The sequence below is a fragment of the Aotus nancymaae genome, unplaced genomic scaffold (assembly GCF_030222135.1).
Source record: "Aotus nancymaae isolate 86718 unplaced genomic scaffold, 86718_ANA_hifiasm-v0.15.2.pri h1tg000059l, whole genome shotgun sequence".
Taxonomy (NCBI): Eukaryota; Metazoa; Chordata; class Mammalia; order Primates; family Aotidae; genus Aotus; species Aotus nancymaae.
The window spans coordinates 25275189-25297309 of NW_026988473.1; the positions used below are offsets into that span (position 1 = coordinate 25275189).

At 44.5% G+C, this 22121-nt stretch overlaps 1 protein-coding gene across 4 annotated transcripts in view; it reads right to left on the reverse strand.

Moving 5' to 3' along the window:
- The window catches only part of LDLRAD3 (low density lipoprotein receptor class A domain containing 3), a 282755-nt gene that overhangs the window by 185708 nt on the left and 74926 nt on the right, over positions 1-22121 (reverse strand). For all 4 annotated transcript variants that reach the window (XM_064365028.1, XM_064365027.1, XM_064365026.1 and 1 more), the window contains exon 2: positions 5787-5933. In XM_064365028.1, coding sequence (XP_064221098.1) covers positions 5787-5933 — 147 coding nt within the window. The remainder of the gene's footprint in view (positions 1-5786; positions 5934-22121) is intronic.

A 22121-nucleotide genomic window follows, 5' to 3' on the forward strand; every position in this document is an offset into this window, starting at 1 on the left:
AGAAACAGCTGAATTCCTGGTAAAGCTTAGTTATAGGATAACTCAGAATCCAGCTTCCTCCCCACCCACCGCTGCACCCCCACCCCCCACCTCCTGCATCTCTACTTGCCCTGTAGTCAGAGGTCAAAAGAAAATATAGGTGGCACCACCTAGAGGCAGAAGATGAGGAAGACGCTAAAAAGGAAAAAGGAAGAGTATGGAGCCTGAACAATTTCAACAACCCCAGCTTTCTTGCTCTTTTATATTTCTTGGTGATCATTTTCCCAAACTAGTCCTCTCAACCCTATCTCATGGATTTATACCTTCACACCAGAGCAATAATAACACATGTTCAAGAAACGGTCAGGAACAATAAAAGCAAGTAAAATTCAAATCTCATTTTTGCATCTACCTTTCTGCCTCTGGATTTGGAGATTCCTTAATATTTTATCATTTGACAACATTCTCAAATTTATCCCTCCTCCATACGCCCCACCAAACATAAAGGGCCAGGTCTGTATGTGCGTAATCAAAGACATCAATCAGTGTAACTTTCCAAAGGAGAAAATGAACCACCTTGGGAGGGAGGAGCCCAAACATCCCCGCCACACCACTTGGTTAGGACACAGAGATGGCTGCTAAAATCGATACAGACCTGGAAAAAGATCTTAAGGCCCTTGACTCCTGGTCCCCTGTGGGTTCTGGAAATTTGGACTGCTGCTTTATTACAGAGGGTAGCACTAATTAAAGGACAGTCTCTTCGAGGAACACATTTCAGAGACTCCCAGGACTAACAGCCATATCTAAAGTCATTTCCATAAGAAACCATTATCGATGTTTTTAGAATCTTTTTAAAAAGCAGGTTCAACATGATAATATGTCATGATAACAGTAAGATTCCATTTCAGCAGGGTAACAGACAACTGTAGAAAAAGACCAAAAGACCCCACTGGGGGTCTCTGATGGGGGAAGGTTATGGAGACTTATTTTCTGGGCCAACAGGCAAGCTGCATGTAATCACTCTACGGCTCAATTTCCTCATCTAGAAATGACAACAGCCCCTTACTAATAAGGCTTCTGTGATGATCAAATGAATCAACAGAATATAAAATGCCTGGGATCATGTGGACTAGAGGCAGCTCTAATAAACTCTCCCCATAATCAGGATTTTCGTGGAGCTTCCTTGTTTTTCTAAAACATTATCTTTATTCCTTTTATTTTTTTAAAAAAGCTATTTGGATAAAACTATCATTGAAGGCATTCCACTAACCAAGAAAAGAAATATACTCAAAGTGTCCCAAAATGAACCTCTTCTACAGATTCAAGAGGCAGAACATTTAATGTCTTAACTCAGCTGGAAATTAATTTTAGTCCATCAATAGGTATCTCAGAAAAAATAAAATTAGTAAGTAGAGGTAAGGGCAACCACTCAATCTCACTAGATAATTTTTTTTAATTAAAAAAGTAACTGCTTTCAATGATTAAATTAACCAAAAAAATATTTTTTAAAGATGTTACCCAGTGCTGCCAAGACTAAAATAAAGTCATAGTTTTCATACGTTGCCAGCAAACTGGGGCAAACTTTTAGCAAAACAAGTGGGCAGTCAGTGCCCAGAGCCAGAAGAGGCGCCTTCCCTCCAACCCAGTAATTTTAATTCTGAGAATTTAGCCTAAGCAAATTTCTCAAAACAGAGGGAAACTCATGTCCACCCTCCTGTTCACAAGTGAGCACTGTTCCCCGTAGTAGAAAGCTGGAAATAAGAGAAACGTCAAATTATGTGTAAATAAACCATATTGTAGCAAGTTAATGGCACTAAAAATGTTAAAGAGAAAACTGGGAGGAGAAACATAAAAATTTTAACAGGTTGAAATGTTACATGAAAAAATGTCAAAATATAAAACTGTACAACACCCTTGGTGATTACACTGGGGAAAAGCCTGAATGAAAACTTCCAGGATGCCAATAGTGGATCTGTGTACAGATGTATTTTCTCTTTCTCTGCCCTCCATTTTTACAATATGTGATTTTATTACCTTCACAATAAAAAAAAAATTTCTTCCTGTCTGATGAAAATCCTTCCTCTGCTGTGGATACAGAAGAGCTGCTCACTGCCTCATATTCCACCATGACACACCTCTCCAGGATCTTTCTTGCCCTTTGAAAAGGGCAAGAATTCTCTCTTTTTTAAGAAGCGTATTATCTTCCCAATGCCAATGCTCCACAGAGCACTTGAAACAGTCACCTCTTCGAGGCGAGAACACTGCCACCTTCACTCACCTCCCCTTAAGTACCCAGTTGCTCCAAAGAAGCAGAGAAAAGGCTTTGAGGCTCATGAGCAAGACACAGAACCAGTCTCCCTCCCTCCGGGAAGACGGCAGGAATTCTACATCCCCCATTCCCATCAGCCTTAAAAAGCTGGTCAAGTTGGTCACCTTGGAGACCTCAGCCCTGTCCACCCTCCCTGGCTCTGGCTGAATCCATTGTATATTTCTGTCATCTAGTGATGCATAAGTTCCTGAAATTATCCTAAACATTTTGATCAAAGTTAAAGTGCAGAAGAGACTGGAACAGACAACAATAGGGGGATGATCAAGTTACAGCATCTCTACCTAACAGAGCATTAGGCGGCCTCTCAACACAACTGTGAATCCTCAGTACAGAATGTGGCCAAGGGCCTCTAATGTTAAGTAGGAAAAAGCAGGTAACTGAACCGTATTTCCCCATGACAATGACCACATAAAATAGTTGGTACAGATTTAACCAATAATAGTTAATGTTTACAAGCCACTTACTGTATACAGGCACAGCGCTGCGTGCTTCACACAGGTTAAAACTTCACAACCATGTTAAGTAAGTATCAGAAGGCTTATTACCCCCATTTTGGAGAGGAGGAAACTGAAGCACCAGGACGTTAAAGAATTCTTTTTAATCCTTCCAAAGGTTAAAGTTTAGAACATTCTGGTAAGTTTCCCAAGATTACACAGCCCCCTAAGGGGGAAGAAGGGCTCAGATTTTGACACAAATTGTCCTACTCCAGGGCTCACACCCTCAACTCCTAGGCTGGAAGGGAATATGTAAGAAATTTTAAATGAAAGTAGAATTTGTTTTAGAAAAGAGACTTTTTCTCCTTCCTTCTAGTGTCTAAACTTTCAAATGTTCTGTTTTCACAATTTAAAGACAAAAAAAGAAGGGCTACAGAGAGAGGTTAATGTATGTTTGGGGTGTATGGTTTTTTATTTATATTTTGCTCAAAAGACTAAATAAATGCCACTCAAATCTCCATCACACTTGGGGGCTAAGGGCAGGAAGTCAGGAAAAAAAAATAATGGAGAATAGCCAAAAACGAGCCTGTTCCAAACCAAACCAAGCAGCTCCAGGCAGCTGCTGGCAACATTTTATATATATATATATATTTGCTCTCCACCATGTCTTCCAGTTTGAACATGAATTCTAAAATCATGAGACTGGAGTGACAGAGGACACAGAATGTCATAGAATACCCTAATTTCACGCAGCTGCTATTGACAAAGCTGGTAATACAATTTGGGAATCAACTCCTTAATCCTGCATTCTTTCAGAAACTGATCATGTGCCAAATATTCCCAGACCGGCTAACAACAATCTGATTTGCCGAAGTTCAAATATACACCATATCTCAAAAATGGTAACTCGGCACGCTTGTATAGTGTTCAATAAATCCTCAAAACCAGACAGATGACAGAGATCAGACAACTATGTCACTTGCTCAGATCACAAATGTTACATCTCTAGTAATTGTGAAGCCATGTTAGAAACAGAGAAAAGTTAAAATAGACACACTTTTAAAACGTAATTCTGCAGGCCAGGCTTGGTGGCTCACACCTGTACTCTGTAATCCCAGCACATTGGGAGGCAGAGGGAGGTGAATTGCTTGAGCTCAGGAGTTCTAGAGCAACCTTGGCAACATGGTGAAACCCTGTCTCTGCAAAAAAAATAAATTACCCAGGCATGACGGCGCACTCCTGTGGTCCCAGCTACTTGGGAGGCCAAAGTGGGAGGATCGCTTGAGCCCAGGAGGACGAGGCTGCAGTGAGCTGTGATCATGCTATTGCATTCCAGCCTGGGTTCAAAAACAACAAACGTACAAAAAATTCTGCACAAATAAAAATTCACTATGTATAGTGATCATTTCAGAAAGATCACATGTAACAAACAGTATGAAATATTCTTCCCAAAAAACACATTCCCCAATTTTCCCATCCCAAAAACTTCTCTGAAGGGCAGGAGCAGGCACTGGGGACATAGGACCCCTTGGATGGGCAAAGGGCCAGTTTCAGAGGCGGCAGCTTGCTCCAGAGGTGTGTAAACTGCAAAGCCAGTGCCTTTTCCTGTGCGTCAACAGATTGGGCCCCAAACTCCAGTCACAGATACAGTAAAAGTTCAAATGGTTGGCCAGGTACAGTGGCTCATGCTTTTAATCCCAGCACTTTGGGAGGCCGAGGTGGGTGGATCACGAGGTCAGGACTTCAAGACCAGCCTAGCCAACATGGTGAAACCCCGTCTCTACTAAAAATACAAAAATTAGTCAGGCACAGTGGCACGTGCCTGTAATCCCAGCTGCTTGGGAGGCTGCGGCAGGAGAATTGCTTGAACCCGGGAGGCGGAGGTTGCAGTGAGCCAAGATCACACCACTGCACTCCATCTTAGGTGACAGAGCAAAACTCCATCTCAGGAAAAAAAAAAAAAAAAAAAAAGTTCAAATGATGAACCTGTCCTCAGCCATTTCCTCAGCTGGCTTCCAGGGAGACAGCAGGCTCAGAGCCAGGACACATAGTTCTCCTGTCAGAGAAGCCACGTGGCCTGGTGCCCCAAAGCACATGAAGGAGCCAGGAACCATCGTCCAGTCATGTGGTCTCAAGGGAATCCCCCATGAGACAACGCGGTGCCCACCACTTGTCAGTCATATTTCCTACCTACCAGAGCACCCAGGAGGACAAGCACACAGGGCACCATGGCCAAGCTCACTCTGCAGAGACAAACTCTGAAGAGGAAGAGAAATATACCTCTGCAGGGCAGGGAGCAGGATCATTTGACACCATGGACCCCTCTCAACCCACATCCCCGGCCCCTCTTTTCTTACAGATGATCATCAACCCAAATCTCCTACATGTTTTGGCGGCACAAAACAGGTAATGGCTGAAAAGGAGGTGGGTTGGGGAGGGTCACAAAACCATCTGATCCTAGTGATGCCCATTAGAAGGTGACATCCCCAGCAAAGGCTCAAGTCATATCTATTGGCAGAGAAAACAGGAGGGGAAAGCACGTTACAACGTATTCAGTGCCAACTCCATGCTGGACACTTGGTGGGATGCTATGCCTCACTTAATCCTCAAGAAACTTCCACGGTGCTCTGTAAGATGGTCACCAGCATGGACCTGGGAGTCAGGCAGCCCTGGGTTCCCACAGCCCATGTGCCACTTGCTGGTTTTAAGATGCTGCAGCCACATAACCTCTGGGATTCTCAAATGGCTTATACATAAAGTGAAGGCTAGGACGGGACTCCATGGTAGGGATTGGTAGAGCCTGATGGTAAAACCCTCTGCTCTCTCAAAGCACTGGCTCTACATCCACCAAGAGCCCTGTGTCTACACAGAGTATGCGGCTCTGAGATGGAGATACAGCAGAGACGACAAGACTGTTGGCAAGAGGCACAAAACCACCAGTTTGCAGCAAGCAGAGTGTGCAGGGTCTAGGCCAGCTCAGGACCTGCTCCCCTCTGCCCCAGGATGGCTGCCACCCCACCCCAGTAAAGGGCCAGGCCACTCACGGCACTCCTTCTCATCACTCTTGTCGAAGCAGTCGGGCAGCCCGTCACACTGCCAGGCACCCGGGATGCACCGTCCATTGCTGCACATGAAGTTGCCTGGTATGTTGCACTCGTTGGTGAAGTTGTTCCCAGGGAGGAGTTGGCTCTCTGTCAAAGAGAGGGGACAGGTCAGACGGCACAGCAACAGCAGAGACCTGAGCGCCCTTCAACTGAAACGTGTGTGGTTCGGTACAAGTGAGACTTCCGGTAGGTGACTCAACCTCTCTGACCTTCAGTTTCCTCACCCATGAAATGGACTAATAATCTGCCCCACTCCACCTCCAGAGATTCTGAGAGGGCTAAATGGATAACTACAGGGAACAAACACACTTAAATATCGAGCACAAAATGGATATTCACACACTTTTTTTCTTTCTCCATCAAAGACTGGTTATAAAATTCAAATGTTCTTTTCTGGCCATTGGCAGTGGTTAAAAATTCTAGACAGGAGTGAGCACTGGACTCCCAATGTCTCCAGCAGTAGGAACTGCAAGATCTTTCCCGGGCTCAGACTCTGCAGACCTTACAATCACAGAATCCTTGAAGTTGGGCCAAGTTGGCAGGAATACTGGGAGATCACTTCACTCTAGGAAACAGAAGCCCAGACCTACAAAACCAACCTGCCTGAGGTTGCACAGGTAGAAAAGGCCATGCTGAATCTTGAACTCAGGATTTCTAACCTCCAAGAGGGTCCCAAGGTCATGGAATTGCGTGCCAAGAGTTACTGGAGGCTGAGAACCAAGCTGCAACTTCAGATTCAACTCCACTGAACATGGTCATAAAGTGCCAAGGGCTCCACTCCAAACAGTCAACCCTCGGGCAAGCAGAGAAGGCCAGCCCTATGGTGGTGGAGGTGGGCAGGGTGCTGAGTTCATCTACCAGTGGACCCTGGGGGCAGATTTTCAAGGGAGCCAGTTTCTGATCGATCTGATCAGTCTGAGCCATTGAGATCAATGGCTAGGAAATAAGGAGCCATGTGAGTAAAAGAGTTTTGGGGAAAAGCAGGGGAAAAAAAAAGACCAGACCAGCACACCACAGCTCCAGAGCTCCCTCCTGAGTCATTCCATAAGCATTTATTAGACATTTATGACCAGATACTGGTGCTATGTTCTAAAGATGCAGAGATGATGACTAGGGCTTATACCTTAGGCTGGAAAGGCACACACAGCAAAATAAGAACAGGGATGTCTAGACCTGCCTGGGGGTAGCAGGAGAAGAGAAGGGTCACAATTCTCTTTCATAAACCTTACCAAAGAGAAGCATCTCTAGATCTCCAGATCCCTAACATCATATCCCCCTTCATGCCGCTATCCTTTATGTGTGCTATTCTTCTTACCAGGGATGCCCTTCGACCTGCTGAGTCTCCTAGTAAATCCCTACACGCCCTTAAACAAACAAATATGCCACCTTTCAGCCGGGCACGGTGGCTCACACCTGTAATCCCAGCACTTCGGGAGGCTGAGGCAGGCAGATCACGAGGTCAGGAGATAGAGACCACCCTGGCCAACATGATGAAACCCTGTCTCTACTGAAAAAACAAAAATTAGCTGGGTGTGGTGGCACATGCCTATAATCCCCAGCTTCTTGGGAGGCTGAGGCAGGAGAATAGCTTGAACCAGGGAGGTGGAGGTTACAGTGAGCCAAGGTCGTGCCACTCTACTCCACCCTAGTGACAGAGCGAGACTCCATCTCAAAATAAACAAACAAACAAAAACAAAACAACAAAAAAATACATTGCCTTTCCTCTGAAGTGTTCCCTGGCTTCTCCAAACACAGATGAACAGTAACTCTGTAGTCTGGTGATGGTACCACTGGGGTGATACTAAAAATATTTTAAAACTAGAACAAGTGGACAACAACCAATTGCAAGGGACACCGTCATAGGCAAGCAACACCCCATCAGCCTTGGTGCCATGGAATTTCCCTTGTAGACCATCTGCTGCATTATACAGAATTAATAATGCACATGAATGTTTCATTACTGAAAATGAGCTTTCATCGTTCACTGGAGAACTCTAGGAGAGAAGCTACAAGGAGGGCCTCTACCCTGCCCAACTGCCCACATCAGAACCCAAGAAATCTCGCTAGTCCCCTCCTCAATCTATCACCTCCTACATGTGACCAGTCCCTATGCCTCCACTGCCACAGCTGTGACTCTAGCGAAAGCAGCATCCTCTCTTACAGGGACTGCTGCACAGCACAACCTCCCAAGTTTGCCTCCCTGGCTCCAATCTTGCCCCTCTCCAACCCACTCTCCCTCTCTGTGGCCAGAAGGCTCTGTCTAAACAGCAAATCAATCATGACATTTCTTAACTTTAACAGGTCATTGAATGGCTCCCTGGTGTTCTTAAGATAAAGTTAAAATTCAAAGAAATTTAAAAAGATTCCAAGAAAGAAGGTAGCATTTACGGTGGGTGTTGATAGATACACAGAGATGAAAGTAAGCACTCTTCAGGTCTAGAGAACAGTGTCAGCAAAGACTCTGTGCAGGAAGACGTAGCCCAGAGCGTGGAACAACATGGAATTTAAAAATCATGCAGCTCTGATTGTTAGGAAATGCAAAGGTTATTATGCTACTATTTCTCCTATTCCACTGCAAAGTCAGCCATCCCTAATTAATCATATGTGCTGTTCCTCTGAGCCCAGAATCAATATGAGACTCCCTCTCAAGACCAGACTCCAGAAAGCCACCAATAACCCCAAGAAGAACATGAAACCAATCCACCATCTCCAAGCAAGGGCTCGAGGGGGACCCTAGAAGGGTAGCCAGGTACTGGATACCAGCCAGACAACAAATGTTCAACCCAGAAAATCCAGACATTCCAGTTGTTTGCTAACAACTGCTCTGAACTTCTTCAGCAAGCAGAGAACTCTTCAAAGAGGCCTGGAATGTAACTGTCATTCTGCTTTGTTTGGAAATACTTACACTAGCATTTGTAGAGCTAGCTCCCTGAAGGCAAGCCCCCCTGGAAAAGTCACTGCAACTGTGAAATTTTGTTCTGATAAACAGATTCCTGGAGCCAGAAAATTGGCCAGATTAGATCCAAAAGTGCTTGCTCTGAGAGTCAATAAGGCTGGCGGCACATGGACTTGACAAATGGATGGGTAGATGCAGAGACTGAATACCATGTCCGTTACACACAGGTGGTCCTGCCAGACACAGGGCTCAAAGCGCTTTCCTAGCAGGACCAGGGATCCTGGGGCCTGGTGAAAAATAACAGAGAGGCACATTCTTTTCGCTCTTCTGAGCTACTGTATTAGGCACGCAGGTGGTACACAGCTATGTGCTTCAGGGAAGTGACATCATCAAACTCAAAAGCATGAGGAGGGCCAGTAGCGGTGGCTCACGCCTATAATCCCAGCACTTTGGGAGGCTGAGGGGGGTGGATCACTTGAGGTCAGGAGTTTGAGACCAGCCTGACAAACATGGTGAAACCCCGTCTCTACTAAAAATACAAAAATTAGCTGGGTGTGGTGGCACACAGCTGTAATCTCAGCTACTTGGGAGGCTGAGGCAGGAGAATCGCTTGAACCCCGGTGGCGGAGGTTGCAGTGAGCTGAAATCGTGTCATTGCACTCCAGCCTGGGCAACAAGAGCAAAACTCTATCTCAAAAAAAAAAAAAAAAAAAAAAAAGCATGAGGAGAAATCAAGGCAAAGGCAAGTTAAATCTTGTTGATTCTGTCTTCAAAAATTCCTCAAGCCCATCCATTTGCCTCACTCAACTGGTACCACCCAATCCAAGCCGCCATTACTCTCTTGCCCTTTTCAACCACGGGTTTTCAACAGGGATCCATTTTGCCCCACAGGGAACATATGGCGCTGTCTGGAGACACCCTGGGTTGTCATGACAGGAAGATGGGGGTGCTACTGGCATCTAGTGGGCAGAGTTCAGAGATGTTGCTATACCTCCTGTAATGCATAAGACAGCCCCTACAATGAAGAATCAATCACCCAGCTGAAAATGTCAGTAGTGCCGAGGTTGACAAACCTTAGCTTATTAATTAAAAAAACCTACGGACGTCCCACTTCTGACTCCCTCCAGTTCCTTCTCTTCACTCGGGGTGACATTTTAAAATGCACTGGTGGGTTCTCTGCGCCCTCAGAATAAATCTAAAACTCTCGCTGTAGTTTACAAAGCCCAGCCTGGTCCAGTTGCTGCCTGCTTCTGGATATTTACTTCAAACCATCTCCTGCCACATACCTCAGTGGCCCCTGTTGTGAGGCCTCCAGATGTGCTGTTTGCTGACCCCAGACATTCTTCCACCTACCTTTCATCTGTGTAATGGGCTCAATTGTGTCCCCCCAAAATTTATATGCTGAAGTCCTGAACCCTAGAACCTCCAAATGTGACTATATTTGGAGACGAGGATCCTTAAAGAGGTAATGAAGCTAAAACGATGGCATAAGGGTGGGCTCTAATCCAGTATGACTGATGTCCTTCTAAGAAGAGATCAGGACACAGACTGTGTACAGAGGGAAGACCATGTGAAGACACGGGGAGAAGAGGACCATCCATAAGCCATGGAAGAGGGGCCTCAGAGAACACTAACCCTGCACCTCGATCTCAGACTTCTAACCTCCAGCAATGTGAGAAGACAAACTTCTGTCGTTTCCCAGTCTGCGGACTATGCTATGGTAGGCTGGTGCAAAAGTAATTGCATAATGCAAGTTGCATAACTGCATAATGCAATTACTTTTGCACCAACCTAACAACAGCCCATGCAAACAAATACACTTGGCTAACCTCATTCATCCTTCAGACCTCAGCTTAAATCACTTTCTGAGATCCCTTCATGGACACTCAATCAACAGGCAGTCCCCCGTTTTTCACGCTGGTAGTGTCCTGTTTTCCTTTATCCCAGCTTGTCCTTACCGGTGTGTCTGTACTACCTCTCCACCATACTGAACACTCCGTGAAGGCAGAGAGGCGCTGTTGTGTTCAACTCTGCACCCTGGGCACCTGATCACTCTGTAAGTCTCCAATAAATACTTGTAACCACTCTAAGAAAGCCAAGTGTTCAGTCACTAATTTATTTCCTCCCTTTCCCCTGTACTCTTCCCTGGAAGGTTCCATCCACCCCTTGTCTCATCCCCCTAGAATGTGAGTGGGATCTCTACATACATAGTTAAAATAAGGGACATGGGGGTGTCTGGATTTGTACAAGTAAATTACTACCCTGTCTGCTTTAAAAGAGGTTAGAAATCTTTTCAGGCTGACGGCAGGACTTTCTAGTGGCTGAAATATTTATCCCATCTTAGTGCCTCAGGACACATTTAGAATCCAAAAAAGACAAGCATTAGCACGAAGTTCACTAGTTGGGGTTTCTCCTCCTCCCTTCTCTTTTTTTCATTAAGCTGAAAAATGAAAAAGAGTTGCCCATTTTCACTGCAGCACATCACTTACTTAAAATAACTACACCATCTGCACCAAGAATGAAAAAAAATAAAATTCCAAGTCCCCTCACTGGACAAAGGCAAACAGCCTGCTGCAGAAGCTTCTTCCAAAACTGCTGGCTCCCACAAATTTACATTTGACAAGGGGGCCAAAACTGGGGCAAGTACAAAAACTCAGACAGCTGCTACATTCTGCCCTAATTACTCCAGAACATGCAGTTAGTGATGTTGACTTTTCCAGCTGAGAAATGGGAATTCTATCCTACCAGCTGGACTCCTCCTGGCTCTCTCCTTCTGCTGTTCTTCCCACCCTAGGGGGACCCCCGTGTCATGACGTAATCTAGAATTAACATCTGCAAACCATGGCAGCCCTGCTTCCCTACTTCTGCCCAGTGGCCTTCATTTGTATCCTTTGCTTCCTGACAATCTGGATCTGAAGGCTCAATGAACAGCAAAGGCAAGACACACACCCATACATATGTACAGACACACACCCATACATATGTACAGACACATATACGGCTTAGCATTTGGTTTTGCAGATCTCAAACAGATCTTGTCCTAAACCTCCCCAGAGAATTAACAACCTCTTTCCACTGCCCAGTGCCAACAAACATAGCGTTATGAAGCCACTGAAAGCCACTGTCTGTTTTCCCTGTGATGGCTTCTTCAAACATACACACACACACACACACACACACACACACTCCATGCACAGGCACAAGTAAGACCAGCGTGTGAGCTGCTCTGCAATGATCTGTTTATAAACATCCCTAGAAAATACTCTAGGCTGCTCCACGCAGTAGTATCAGTGTCAGAGAAAACCAGAGACATCTGTCCTGTATACTTCCTAGAGCCATTCAGTTCCCATCAAACTGCTTCCTGCTGGAGCCTGACTATGAGGAGCACGCTCACTGTCACAAAGAACAGTCACACAAGGCTGTCCGAGTCTGGGGCAAGGAAGTGCCCTCTGGCTCCAAGCACCTGAGCATAGCCAGGTCTCCATCTCTGTCTAGACTCTTCAGGCTACCCTTCCCTGTGAGCTCATTCCAATAGCCCCAGCCTCCATTCATCTATCTGTTCAAGGAAGATACAGCCCAGGAAAATTGGTGAGAAGTTATAAGATGACTCCTGGGCTCAGCCCAGGACCACTGGCTATTGACATGCACAGATTTCATATTTACACTGTCTATGAGCCTAAAAGAAGATGGTCTGCAATTCTGCAGCAGGAACAACTGATTGACAGAGCAAGTCACCAGGATAGTGAGTGAGCCTAGCTGCCTACTGTGCCATGAAGTGTCTGCCCTTCATACAGCTAGATGGTTGTTTCTCCTACAAGGGTAAAGCAGCATGAGCTGCAAAATGATAAAGGCTTCATTTCTTTCTTATAAAGCAAGTTAGTAAAGAAAGCCGATGGCTGGTATTAATGGGGCAAGCAAAGAGGTCTACGTAAAGGACAGTTTTTCACCAGGAAATAGTTTTACAAATTATTTTTGTCCTGTACTTATAGCCTCATCAAGGGCCTAATAGTTTCTACTTACATTTTTTTAGTTATGCTTCAGTGCATTTTATGAAGAAAATTATGTTGCAGCAGTGTTAACCTCATCGGGGTTTGCAGAGCCATCGGGATTCAGCCTTTGTGAGGTCCAAGGTCCACAGTTTGGGGGTCTGACAGCAGCTCTGGAAGATGCTGTTTGTCATGATGCAGACCTCTAAGATGAGCACTGAATCCCAGCCCCACCCTCATCCCATCCCTCCTCCTGCTTCCTTAATAGCCCTCCAGAAATCAATTATTATGGACGTTTCACTAGAGAAGACCTGACATCTACTGAAACACATACACATGGCAGGAATGAAACATTCATTCTTTCTTACTCCTTACAATCGCCCTATGAAACAGGCACCATACCCATTTTGCAGATGAGGAAACTGAGAGTGAAGAAGTAACCTGCCCAAGGTCACACAGCTAGAACAGGTCTGCAAACAGCCAGAGTAAATATTTCAGTCTGTGTAGGCCAAGAGGCCAAATTAAGGTACCTATGTAAGAGGAGAGAAAAGAATTCTCCAAACATTTTTTATTGATGAAATTTAAAATATGTTCATAATCACTGGGAAAATTTTTCTGGGAAAAAATGGAATTCTTTTTGGGGAGGGTAATTAGCATTTCACTTAATTGAGGTTCAAAGTTTGTGTTTCCTATTATCAAAATATATTATAAATGTCTGATTTTTTTTTCCCAGCCATTTAAATACATAAAAACCATACCTGGCTCAGGGGATGGCTGGCTTTAGCCTATTTGCCAACTGACTCCTGCACTAGAAGACTACAGGTTTATGTAAAATCAGAAAATGACAAAAGTGCCCAATCCCAAGGCATATCCCCCTATCCCATCACACCCACCACTCTGAAATGAGCCCCGTTGTTGACTGGTTGCTCCCCACACCATCAGCAACTAGCAAGTGCCAGGTGCCTGGCAGACCCTCCATAAATGCCTGCTGACTGAACGAATGAGGAACGGAAGCTGTTGACCCCTAAGGACCTTTCCAGTTCTGACACTCTTAAGTTCTGTGAATTTATCTAAACCGGAGTTGAACCCATTTACGCTCTGCCACACAAAATGCAATAGATAAATGAGGCTGGGGTGAAGAACACTTCTGGGCTCCCAAGAGGAAAAGCGCTGAAGTGAAGAGCTTCTGGAAGAACTTCTGCAAGCGCTCACTTTTCACTCATATGGGTGTCCTTGCCAAGGGCTGGCTGCTGGTCAGGCCTGGGAGAGAATCCAGAGCAGGAGCCATCCCCCCATGCCGTCTGTCTTTTCAGCTCAATCAGCAGCAGCAGGAGGAAGTGTGATGGACATGCCGCTAAAGTGAAGGAGGGGACAACTTTACGACCAATTTTATCAGGCTTGCGATAAGCCAGGGCTTATGAGAGGGCCAATCAACTCTGCACTTCAGCACCTCTCAGTAACAGCCACTGGCCAAGAAGAAGGATTTTGCTAAAACCCCAAGTTCAGCCCAGCCCCTTGTGCCCAGGGACAACTGCAACAATTTCCACAGCCACTGGGAACCATTCGACACTCTCTCTTCTGCTCCGCGCAGATGCCTCCAGGTAGAGCAAATATGGAAAATACCAAAGCCAACTAAGGAATAAGGCCAGAAAAGCAAAACGATCTTCATAGAGGCCCCAAAGTGTATCTCTATGAGCTCAGGGTAAGAAAGAAATTCTGAAATAAATCTCAAAGCACAGGCCACAAAGGAAAAGACTGATAAATACCACTCCATTAAAATGTAAGACTCCTAGTCATCAACAGATATTATAAACAAAGTTAAAAGAGAAGCCACGAACCGGAAGAAGATATCTGTCATATGTATAACCCACAAAGTATCAATATCTAGAATTTTCTGACAAAATGATATAAGAAAACACAAGCAACCCAGTAGAAAAATGGACAAACCACAGGAACAGGTACTTTCATTGATGAGGAAACTCAAATAGCTATTTAATATATACTGAATCTCACTTGTAATCAAAGAATGATTAATGGAACACTAGAGCTCTCTTTCACGCCCATCAGACTTGCAAAAATTTGAAGCCCGGCATTCTCAAGTGGCGAGAAGATGCGCAGGAACAGGAACTCACAAATGCACATCTGAAGAGCAATTTGGCAACTCCTAGTGAAGCTCACACACTTTTGTCACAGGAAAGGGATCCTGATCCAGACTCCAAGACAGGGTTCTTAGATGTCATGCAAGAAAGAATTCGAGGCAAATCCATAGAGTAACGTGAAAGCAAGTTTATTAAGAAAGTAAAATAATAAAAGAATGGCTACTCCATAGGCCGAGCAGTCCCAAGGGCCGTTGGTTGCTCATTTTTATGGTTATTCATAAGTTTTCTAGAAAAGGGGTAGCCAATTAATAGAAGTGAGGGCTCCTCCCCATTTTAGACCATATAGGGTAACTTCCAGAAGTTGTCAAAGCATTTGTAAACTGTCATCGCACTGGTGGGAGTTGGTGGGAGTGTTTTTTAGCATGCTAATGTACTGTAATTAGCATATAATGAACAATGAGGATGACCAGAGGTCACGTTTGTCACCATTGGTTTTGGTGGATTTTAGCCAGCTTCTTTACTGAAACCTGTTTTAACAGCAAGGTCTTAATGACCTGTATCTTCTGCCAACCTCCTATCTAATCCTGTGTCTCAGAGTGCCTAACCTCCTGAGAATTCCACCCAGTAGGTCTCAGCCTTATTTTATCCAGCCACTATTAAGATGAAATAACTCTGGTTTAAAGCCCTGATACTTTGACCCAGTCAATCCTAATACGTACTCTAGGCCTAGGGACAAACATGTACATGTCCCCAGGGTGACAGCAAGAGAAATTTACTGAGACACTACTATATACGAAACTATAAGACAAACTAAATGTTCATCAAAAGGAGAATGGATGAGAAAATGGTACACTCACACAATGGAAGGCTACTCAGAGCTTCAATTAAATGAACTAGGGTTTACATGACACAACACAGGTAAATCTGAGAAACTAACTGCTAAGCAAATAAAGCAAACTGTAGAATATCATCTACATCCTGTTTAAAAACATACTATTTTAATGGATACATACAGATGTAAAAGTATTTTTAAAATGTACAGGAGAGATAAATACCAAATTCAGGATCGTGGGTACCTCTGGCAAATGGGATCAGTACACATGAGCTTCAACTGCAAGATTTCTGTCTTTAAAAAAATCTGAAGCCAGCATGGCAAAAGATCAGAATTCAGTGGAACTGGGTGGCAGGCATACAGCAGGCTTTGTGTTATTCTTGGTTATTTTGTTATTGCGTTATTCTTGGTAACTTTTCTCTACCCTTTAAAAAATGTTTAATTAATAAAATTGTATTATAGAGAACAAAATTTGCACTGATATTTGAGGGGAAAAAAACCTATGAAAGACATATGGAAGCATTTACCACTATATTCTTGCTTCAAAAACCCCACCAACTACAAAGGAATGTGAAATAAAAGGGGGCAAGTGTTCATCCTGGAAAAGAAAGAGCAAATGCAAAGACATTCTCCTGGGAGATTCCATCTATTACGAACTCCTTTCATATTCTGAAAGGCAGCAGCAGTTGCAGGGTAGAAGCTGATTATGGAGGAAAAAAATAAACATATCTCCTAAGATAGATTTACCCACCAAACTCATTAAGCCATGACATTCCAAAAACAGAAATAGCAAGGCCTAGCCAGTAGGTCAGATATTTTGGATACTAATTCCCTAAGAAGTCAGGGTGGGGAAAGCCACAGTAAAGCTGTCTTCCTTAGAATAGTCCACACCATCTGCCTCCTCGCCCTGCAATATGGGGCTGCAGCAGGCTGAGCAAAGTTCAGATGGGCTCAGCTGGGGGTAGCCAAGGCTGTGACTTGGTAGGGCCCCCTGGCTTTTGCAACTAAGGAGGGGCAAAAGGCACAGAGCAGAGCCAAAAACCAGGGTGGCCAGCACAGAAGAAGCGGTTTGAGGGTGAAGGATGGGGGAAGGCAAGGAAACCAGACAGTGAAGCCCAATCCCTACACCTTGTCCCTCCTTTCTGGGAAGGCAGTCTGTTAAAAAAAGCAGAGTGAGCCAGACTTGGGTTCTAATGCCTAGTTCTCTTATAACTATAACTAGCTGTGCAACTTCAAACAAGTGAGCTACCCTCTCTAAGCTTCCATTTTCCATTTGTAAAAGTGAGGAAACCCCACCTCCCTGGCAGCATTGCTGAGGGACAGAGGGATGGTGATACAGATAATGATAAAGATATAGATATGGATATAGCTATTGATATAGATATAAAACATATATAAATATGGATATAATGTGAACATACAAGAGCTAGAAGGATAAAGTGTATATATGAGAGCAGGTGGCATATGCTTGGGGTTTCATAAATGGTACTAGTATATGTTACTCCTTCCTTCCCTCCGTACATTTTACTGACTCTCTGAGTCAGAGAAGGCTGGGTTCCTTTTCTCTTCCTGCCTCTCTAGAGGGAGTGTTGCCTGGTCAGATGGGAAGCCTGCTGGAATTCGGGCTGGTTGGCTGGGACCTGGCGGTCATTCAGATCCAGAAAAGCAGATTGTAGGGACAGACACCAGGTTTTAAGGACACAGTTAAAGAGCTCCCAGTGAAGAACCTAGCTGTGTGTCTTCTCATACATCATGGCCTCAACTCAATTATTCCTAAGAAATAATTAGCCCTCCTTAAATCATTTCTAGTGCTCTTTAATAGCAGCCGAACTACACACATGAACCAACCCTTCCAAACAGCTATAAAGCAGGTCAAAAGAGAAAGGCATATGGGACTCACCATTGGGCTTTGGAGGAGTTGCTACACTTCCCTGAGCCTCAGTTTTCCCATGCATAAATTAAGGCAGTAATAGATGACAACCAAATTCCTTTTCAACTCTCAGCTTATTCTTTGTTTCTGTGGACTCGTAATCATCCCCATAGCAGCCAAAGACACATCATCTACCTGTCCTAGATAGAGTCTTCGGCATTTAAAAATAATACGTGGGATTGACATAGAGCTCCTCCTCTGAAGGACTGAAAATATCCTTGAAAGGCAGGTACTGAAGACAGTTCCTCCTGTTTAATACAAGGAGACTAAAGCCAGAGATCAACCAGCCCATCAAAAGGCAGTGCTGGAGCTGGCCAAAGAATCCAGGTCTCTGGCTCCCAGATGAGACCCAATTCTGGCCTCTGCACTTTACAACTCTGACCGTCTCCACTGTCAGCTAGGAGATGGTTAGTCCCATGGTCCCCTGCAACAGGAGAAAATAATCTCCAAAGGGACAGGAATCACACCTGCCTCCCGTTCCCTATGGATTAAAGGGCTCTGGTTCACTTCAATTATCCATAATCTTCCATCATGTCTCAGCAAATAAATGATTGTTTGGCTTATCATTTCTGATTGGGAGAGCAACCCTGCCAGGGAGATCAAAAACGCCAGTCTTTTTCTGTCAAGCAAGGAGGGTGTGTATATTAACCAGTGAGTCTTTTTAAATTTTCTTAAGTAGCTTAATCTATTAAACTGGTCCATCCCACTTCTACAATCTGCTCACGCAGGCACCCTCCCTCATGAGCACGACGACAGGCCCTCCATCATGAGGAATTAGCTGACTTCTTGAGCAAATGATGTTTGTACATCTAGAAAGTGCCAGAGTTAAGCAGTGTTTACCACTGGAGTCCCCACTTTAGTATGCATGTCTGAAGCACTGCAGCTTTCAGACTTCCTGAGTGAGCAATTTACCTTTGCAAGAGACTATCAGATTTGGTAAATCTGTTTTAAAGGGCTGAAACTGTGGAGATGAACTTATTTGGGGTTTCCAGATTGCAAAGGGTAGCCTATGAAAGGGTAGCTTACGACCTTCCAGAAAATGAAGCAAGTTTAAAAATTAAAGATGGATTATAGAGCTCTTCTCATCTGAGTCAGCCCTGGCACCCATACACTGAATTCTATTACCATTCTTTCCAAGCTCAGGGAATGACTTATCCGCCCTGTGCCTCAGTTTCGTTATACATAAAACAGAGATTGACCAAATGAAAACTCGACAGGCTCCCTGGGTAATCAAAGGGCTATTTTGTCCATCTTGGTATTAAAGCCAAGTAGTCACAGACCTGCAAATATTAGAACTCTCACCAAGTATCACTCACACCAGAAAACCTCTTAAGGAAAAAAAAAAATACTAAAATTCAGTGGAAGCTTCTTAATTTTTCACACATTTTATGACAGCATGCAGATAGTGGCCATTAAGATTAACCAGGGTCCATTTCTTAAAGGTGCTATTATTCAAGATTAAAGAATTACTATGATATAAAGACCAGATGCAATGTAGGTACATAACATGTCATTTCATAAGACAAAGCATTCTAATATAGTTACATGATTAATAATTAGAGGAAGGGTGATCTGAAGTATAAAAGGATTCACCCTGAACTGAATACAATAGAATCGTACCAGGTGAGATGAGAGAGCAGAAGGGAACTGTTCATTAGGAAACAATTTTACAATAAATTGAAATAACATGCCCCACAGCGTGGGTCCAGTTCTTCAGGTGACTCCAATGCTACCTATTAACAGGGGCAGCTCAATACCAAGGCACTGGAAGAGGTGGAAGGCCAGGTGAACACTGAGACCATGATTAACCTTTAAATAGGTTTGAGGCCAGGTGCAGTGGCTCATGTCTACAATCTCAGCACTTTGCAGGGCTAAAGTGGGAGAATCACTTGAGCCTAGGAGTTCAAGACCAGCCTGGGATATATAGTGAGCCATCATTTCTACCAAAAAAAAAAAAAAAGACGACAAATTAAAAATTAGCCAGGCGTGGTGGCATGCGCCTGTAAGTCACAGCTACTCAGGAGGCTGAGGAGAGAGGATCACTTGAGCCCGGTAGGCAGAGGTTGTAGTGAGCCAAGATCATGCTGCTGCATTCCAAGACAGAGCCAGACCCCATCTTAAAAAAAAACAAGGTTGAAACCCTATAGTCTGCATTTTCTTCAATCCTTGACATCTGTCTGGTTTCATCACTCTCTTCGGAATCTGTCTTCACAAAGTCATGGGCGGGGGTGGGGGCAGGGGTTTCCCAATCATCGAATTCAAATGTTAATTTTCCATCTTTTCCTTAGGCATAATTCTGCTGCTTTGGATCAACTAGATCATTCCCTCCTTCTGAAACTTCATTCCCCTGGCCTCCCTCACACCATATTCTCCTCTTCTTTTGCCTCCCCCTAACACACACCTGGCTTTCTGATCATTCCTTCTCAGTCATCTTAGAAGTTCCTTTTCCTCCACCCATCCCTTAACAGCCTTCAGAGTTTTGCTCCCAACTGCTTGAACAAGCAACATCTTCCCTAGTTAAGTCATTTTGTCCACTACTAGTTTGACCTTCATGGTGATAACTCCCAAACCAACACTTCCAATTCAGCTCTCTTCCCTTCAACGACATCCTCCACCGTTGGCTTCACACTTCCATCCCATACTGCCAAAGATACTTCATCCCTGGTACAAGCTCAGCATGTCCAAAACAGACCTTTTGTTTTCTTCTAAACCTGCTCCTCCTGCATCATGCGATATCTCAGCTGGTAGAACCACCAACCATCCCTCTCCCTCGCCCCCACTGCCATCAACCAACTGGTGCTGTAATTAATAATTAATATGTCCCAACCCTGCCACTCACAACCCTAGTCCAAATCCTTCTCTTATCTGTCTGGCACTAATGGCTTCCTCACTGGCTTTCCCGTCTCTAGTCTTGGCCCCTAAAAGCATCCATCACACAGCTGTAGAACAAATGTGACCATGTCACAGGCTGTTTCAAATCCCCATTCCACAGAGGGTGAAACTCAAGGTCCCCAGGTCAGCAGAGATGGCCCTGGGTATCTCGGCCAGCCCACCTCTCCAGGGGTTTTCTCCCTAGTCCCCCAAGACAAGGTACATGCCTCCATTCAGCCCTCTCAACATAACCTATGCAAACCTCTATCTATCTCTTCATTTACCATAAATTTCTGTTGGGTGTCTTTCTTTCCCCTACAACCCATAAGCAACTTTTATACTAGAGGAGGGAACGTGTTCTAATGTAGCCCAGGGCCCACAACAGAGTGTCTATTGAAACGGAAAGAGAAAAAGAGGGAGGGAAAAACGGACAGTTGCTTCCCTGTGCTAAAATACTATGAACATTTTGTGGATTATTCCTTCAAATTAGGATTATTCCTCAATCTTGTGGACAGTCCCTATTTGCATGCATTTTAAGATAACAGAACTAAAATATGTCTCTTCATGCTCAGATAATAACTTGCTTATTTTAAAGGCAAAAGGGGGGACAGGAACCAAAATTTCCAGTTTTTATTCATATTATTTTTTTATTCATATTATTATTGCCTTTCTTGAGAAGTCCATGGAACCTAGGATTTTCCGTGAGGCAACCTTTACCTCCAGATTAGCTTGAGTGTAAACCAGCAATTCTTCATGGCTCAAAGCAAACATTCAAATGTAGCCCAGTACTTCATACAGCAACCTTGGCAGATAAAAGCTTGCCTCCAGAACTCTGGGGCATGAGAACTTTGCATGTGATAACATGTGCTGTCAGCATCATCTGACACAGCTTCTCATAAGACAAACTCAACATGCTGTGATGACCCATGCCCACAGAGCCAGTCCACAGGAAAGCAAGGTCAGACACATGTTAAAGGGGAAGAGAGCCAGGCCCAGGTACATCTGGCAGGTGATAACACCTCTCTGAGTTAGCCCTGTTTCTGCTCTGCACTGGGTTGCAGAGAGCCTCTCAGTCAAGCCTCTGGTCCTCCATCCAGAGAGGTTGATTCATCTTCTCCCCATGGTAAGTCCCAAACCTTGAGTACCCTACCTTTGGCCTTTATTTGTTTCTTTCTGTATCCAGAGAATAGTGAAGCTGCAACACAGTGACAGGCCACTGTGCTCTGGGACCCTCATCTAGAGCAGGCAAATATGCAAGCCCTTTGCTACTGGCAGAGGTGAGGGTGGCCTGGAAGGAATGAAGGAGCCTAAAGGGGTTCAGTCAAGAGCCTGCCTCTGTTATGAATGGCCATCGAAGCACTGGGACCCAGGCCCTCAGTCACCCCCTTCCTGGCAGCTCAGGTGTCCTATGAACAAACGAGGCCAGGTTATCCACCTATATGGAAGGTGGCAGCTCTCCACACACTCTGGATGTGAAGAGAGGAATACCAGCTCCATGTGAAGCTAGACTGACATAAGAAATCCCAGCAGAATACAGCAACATAATGAACCAGAGTGCCAGCACAGCTCCAGAGAGACTCTCCCTGTCTCTCCTTTTGTCAATCAAGTGCCTTTATGCTAACAACATGAGAGACTACGGGTTTTAAGAGACACGGGGCAAG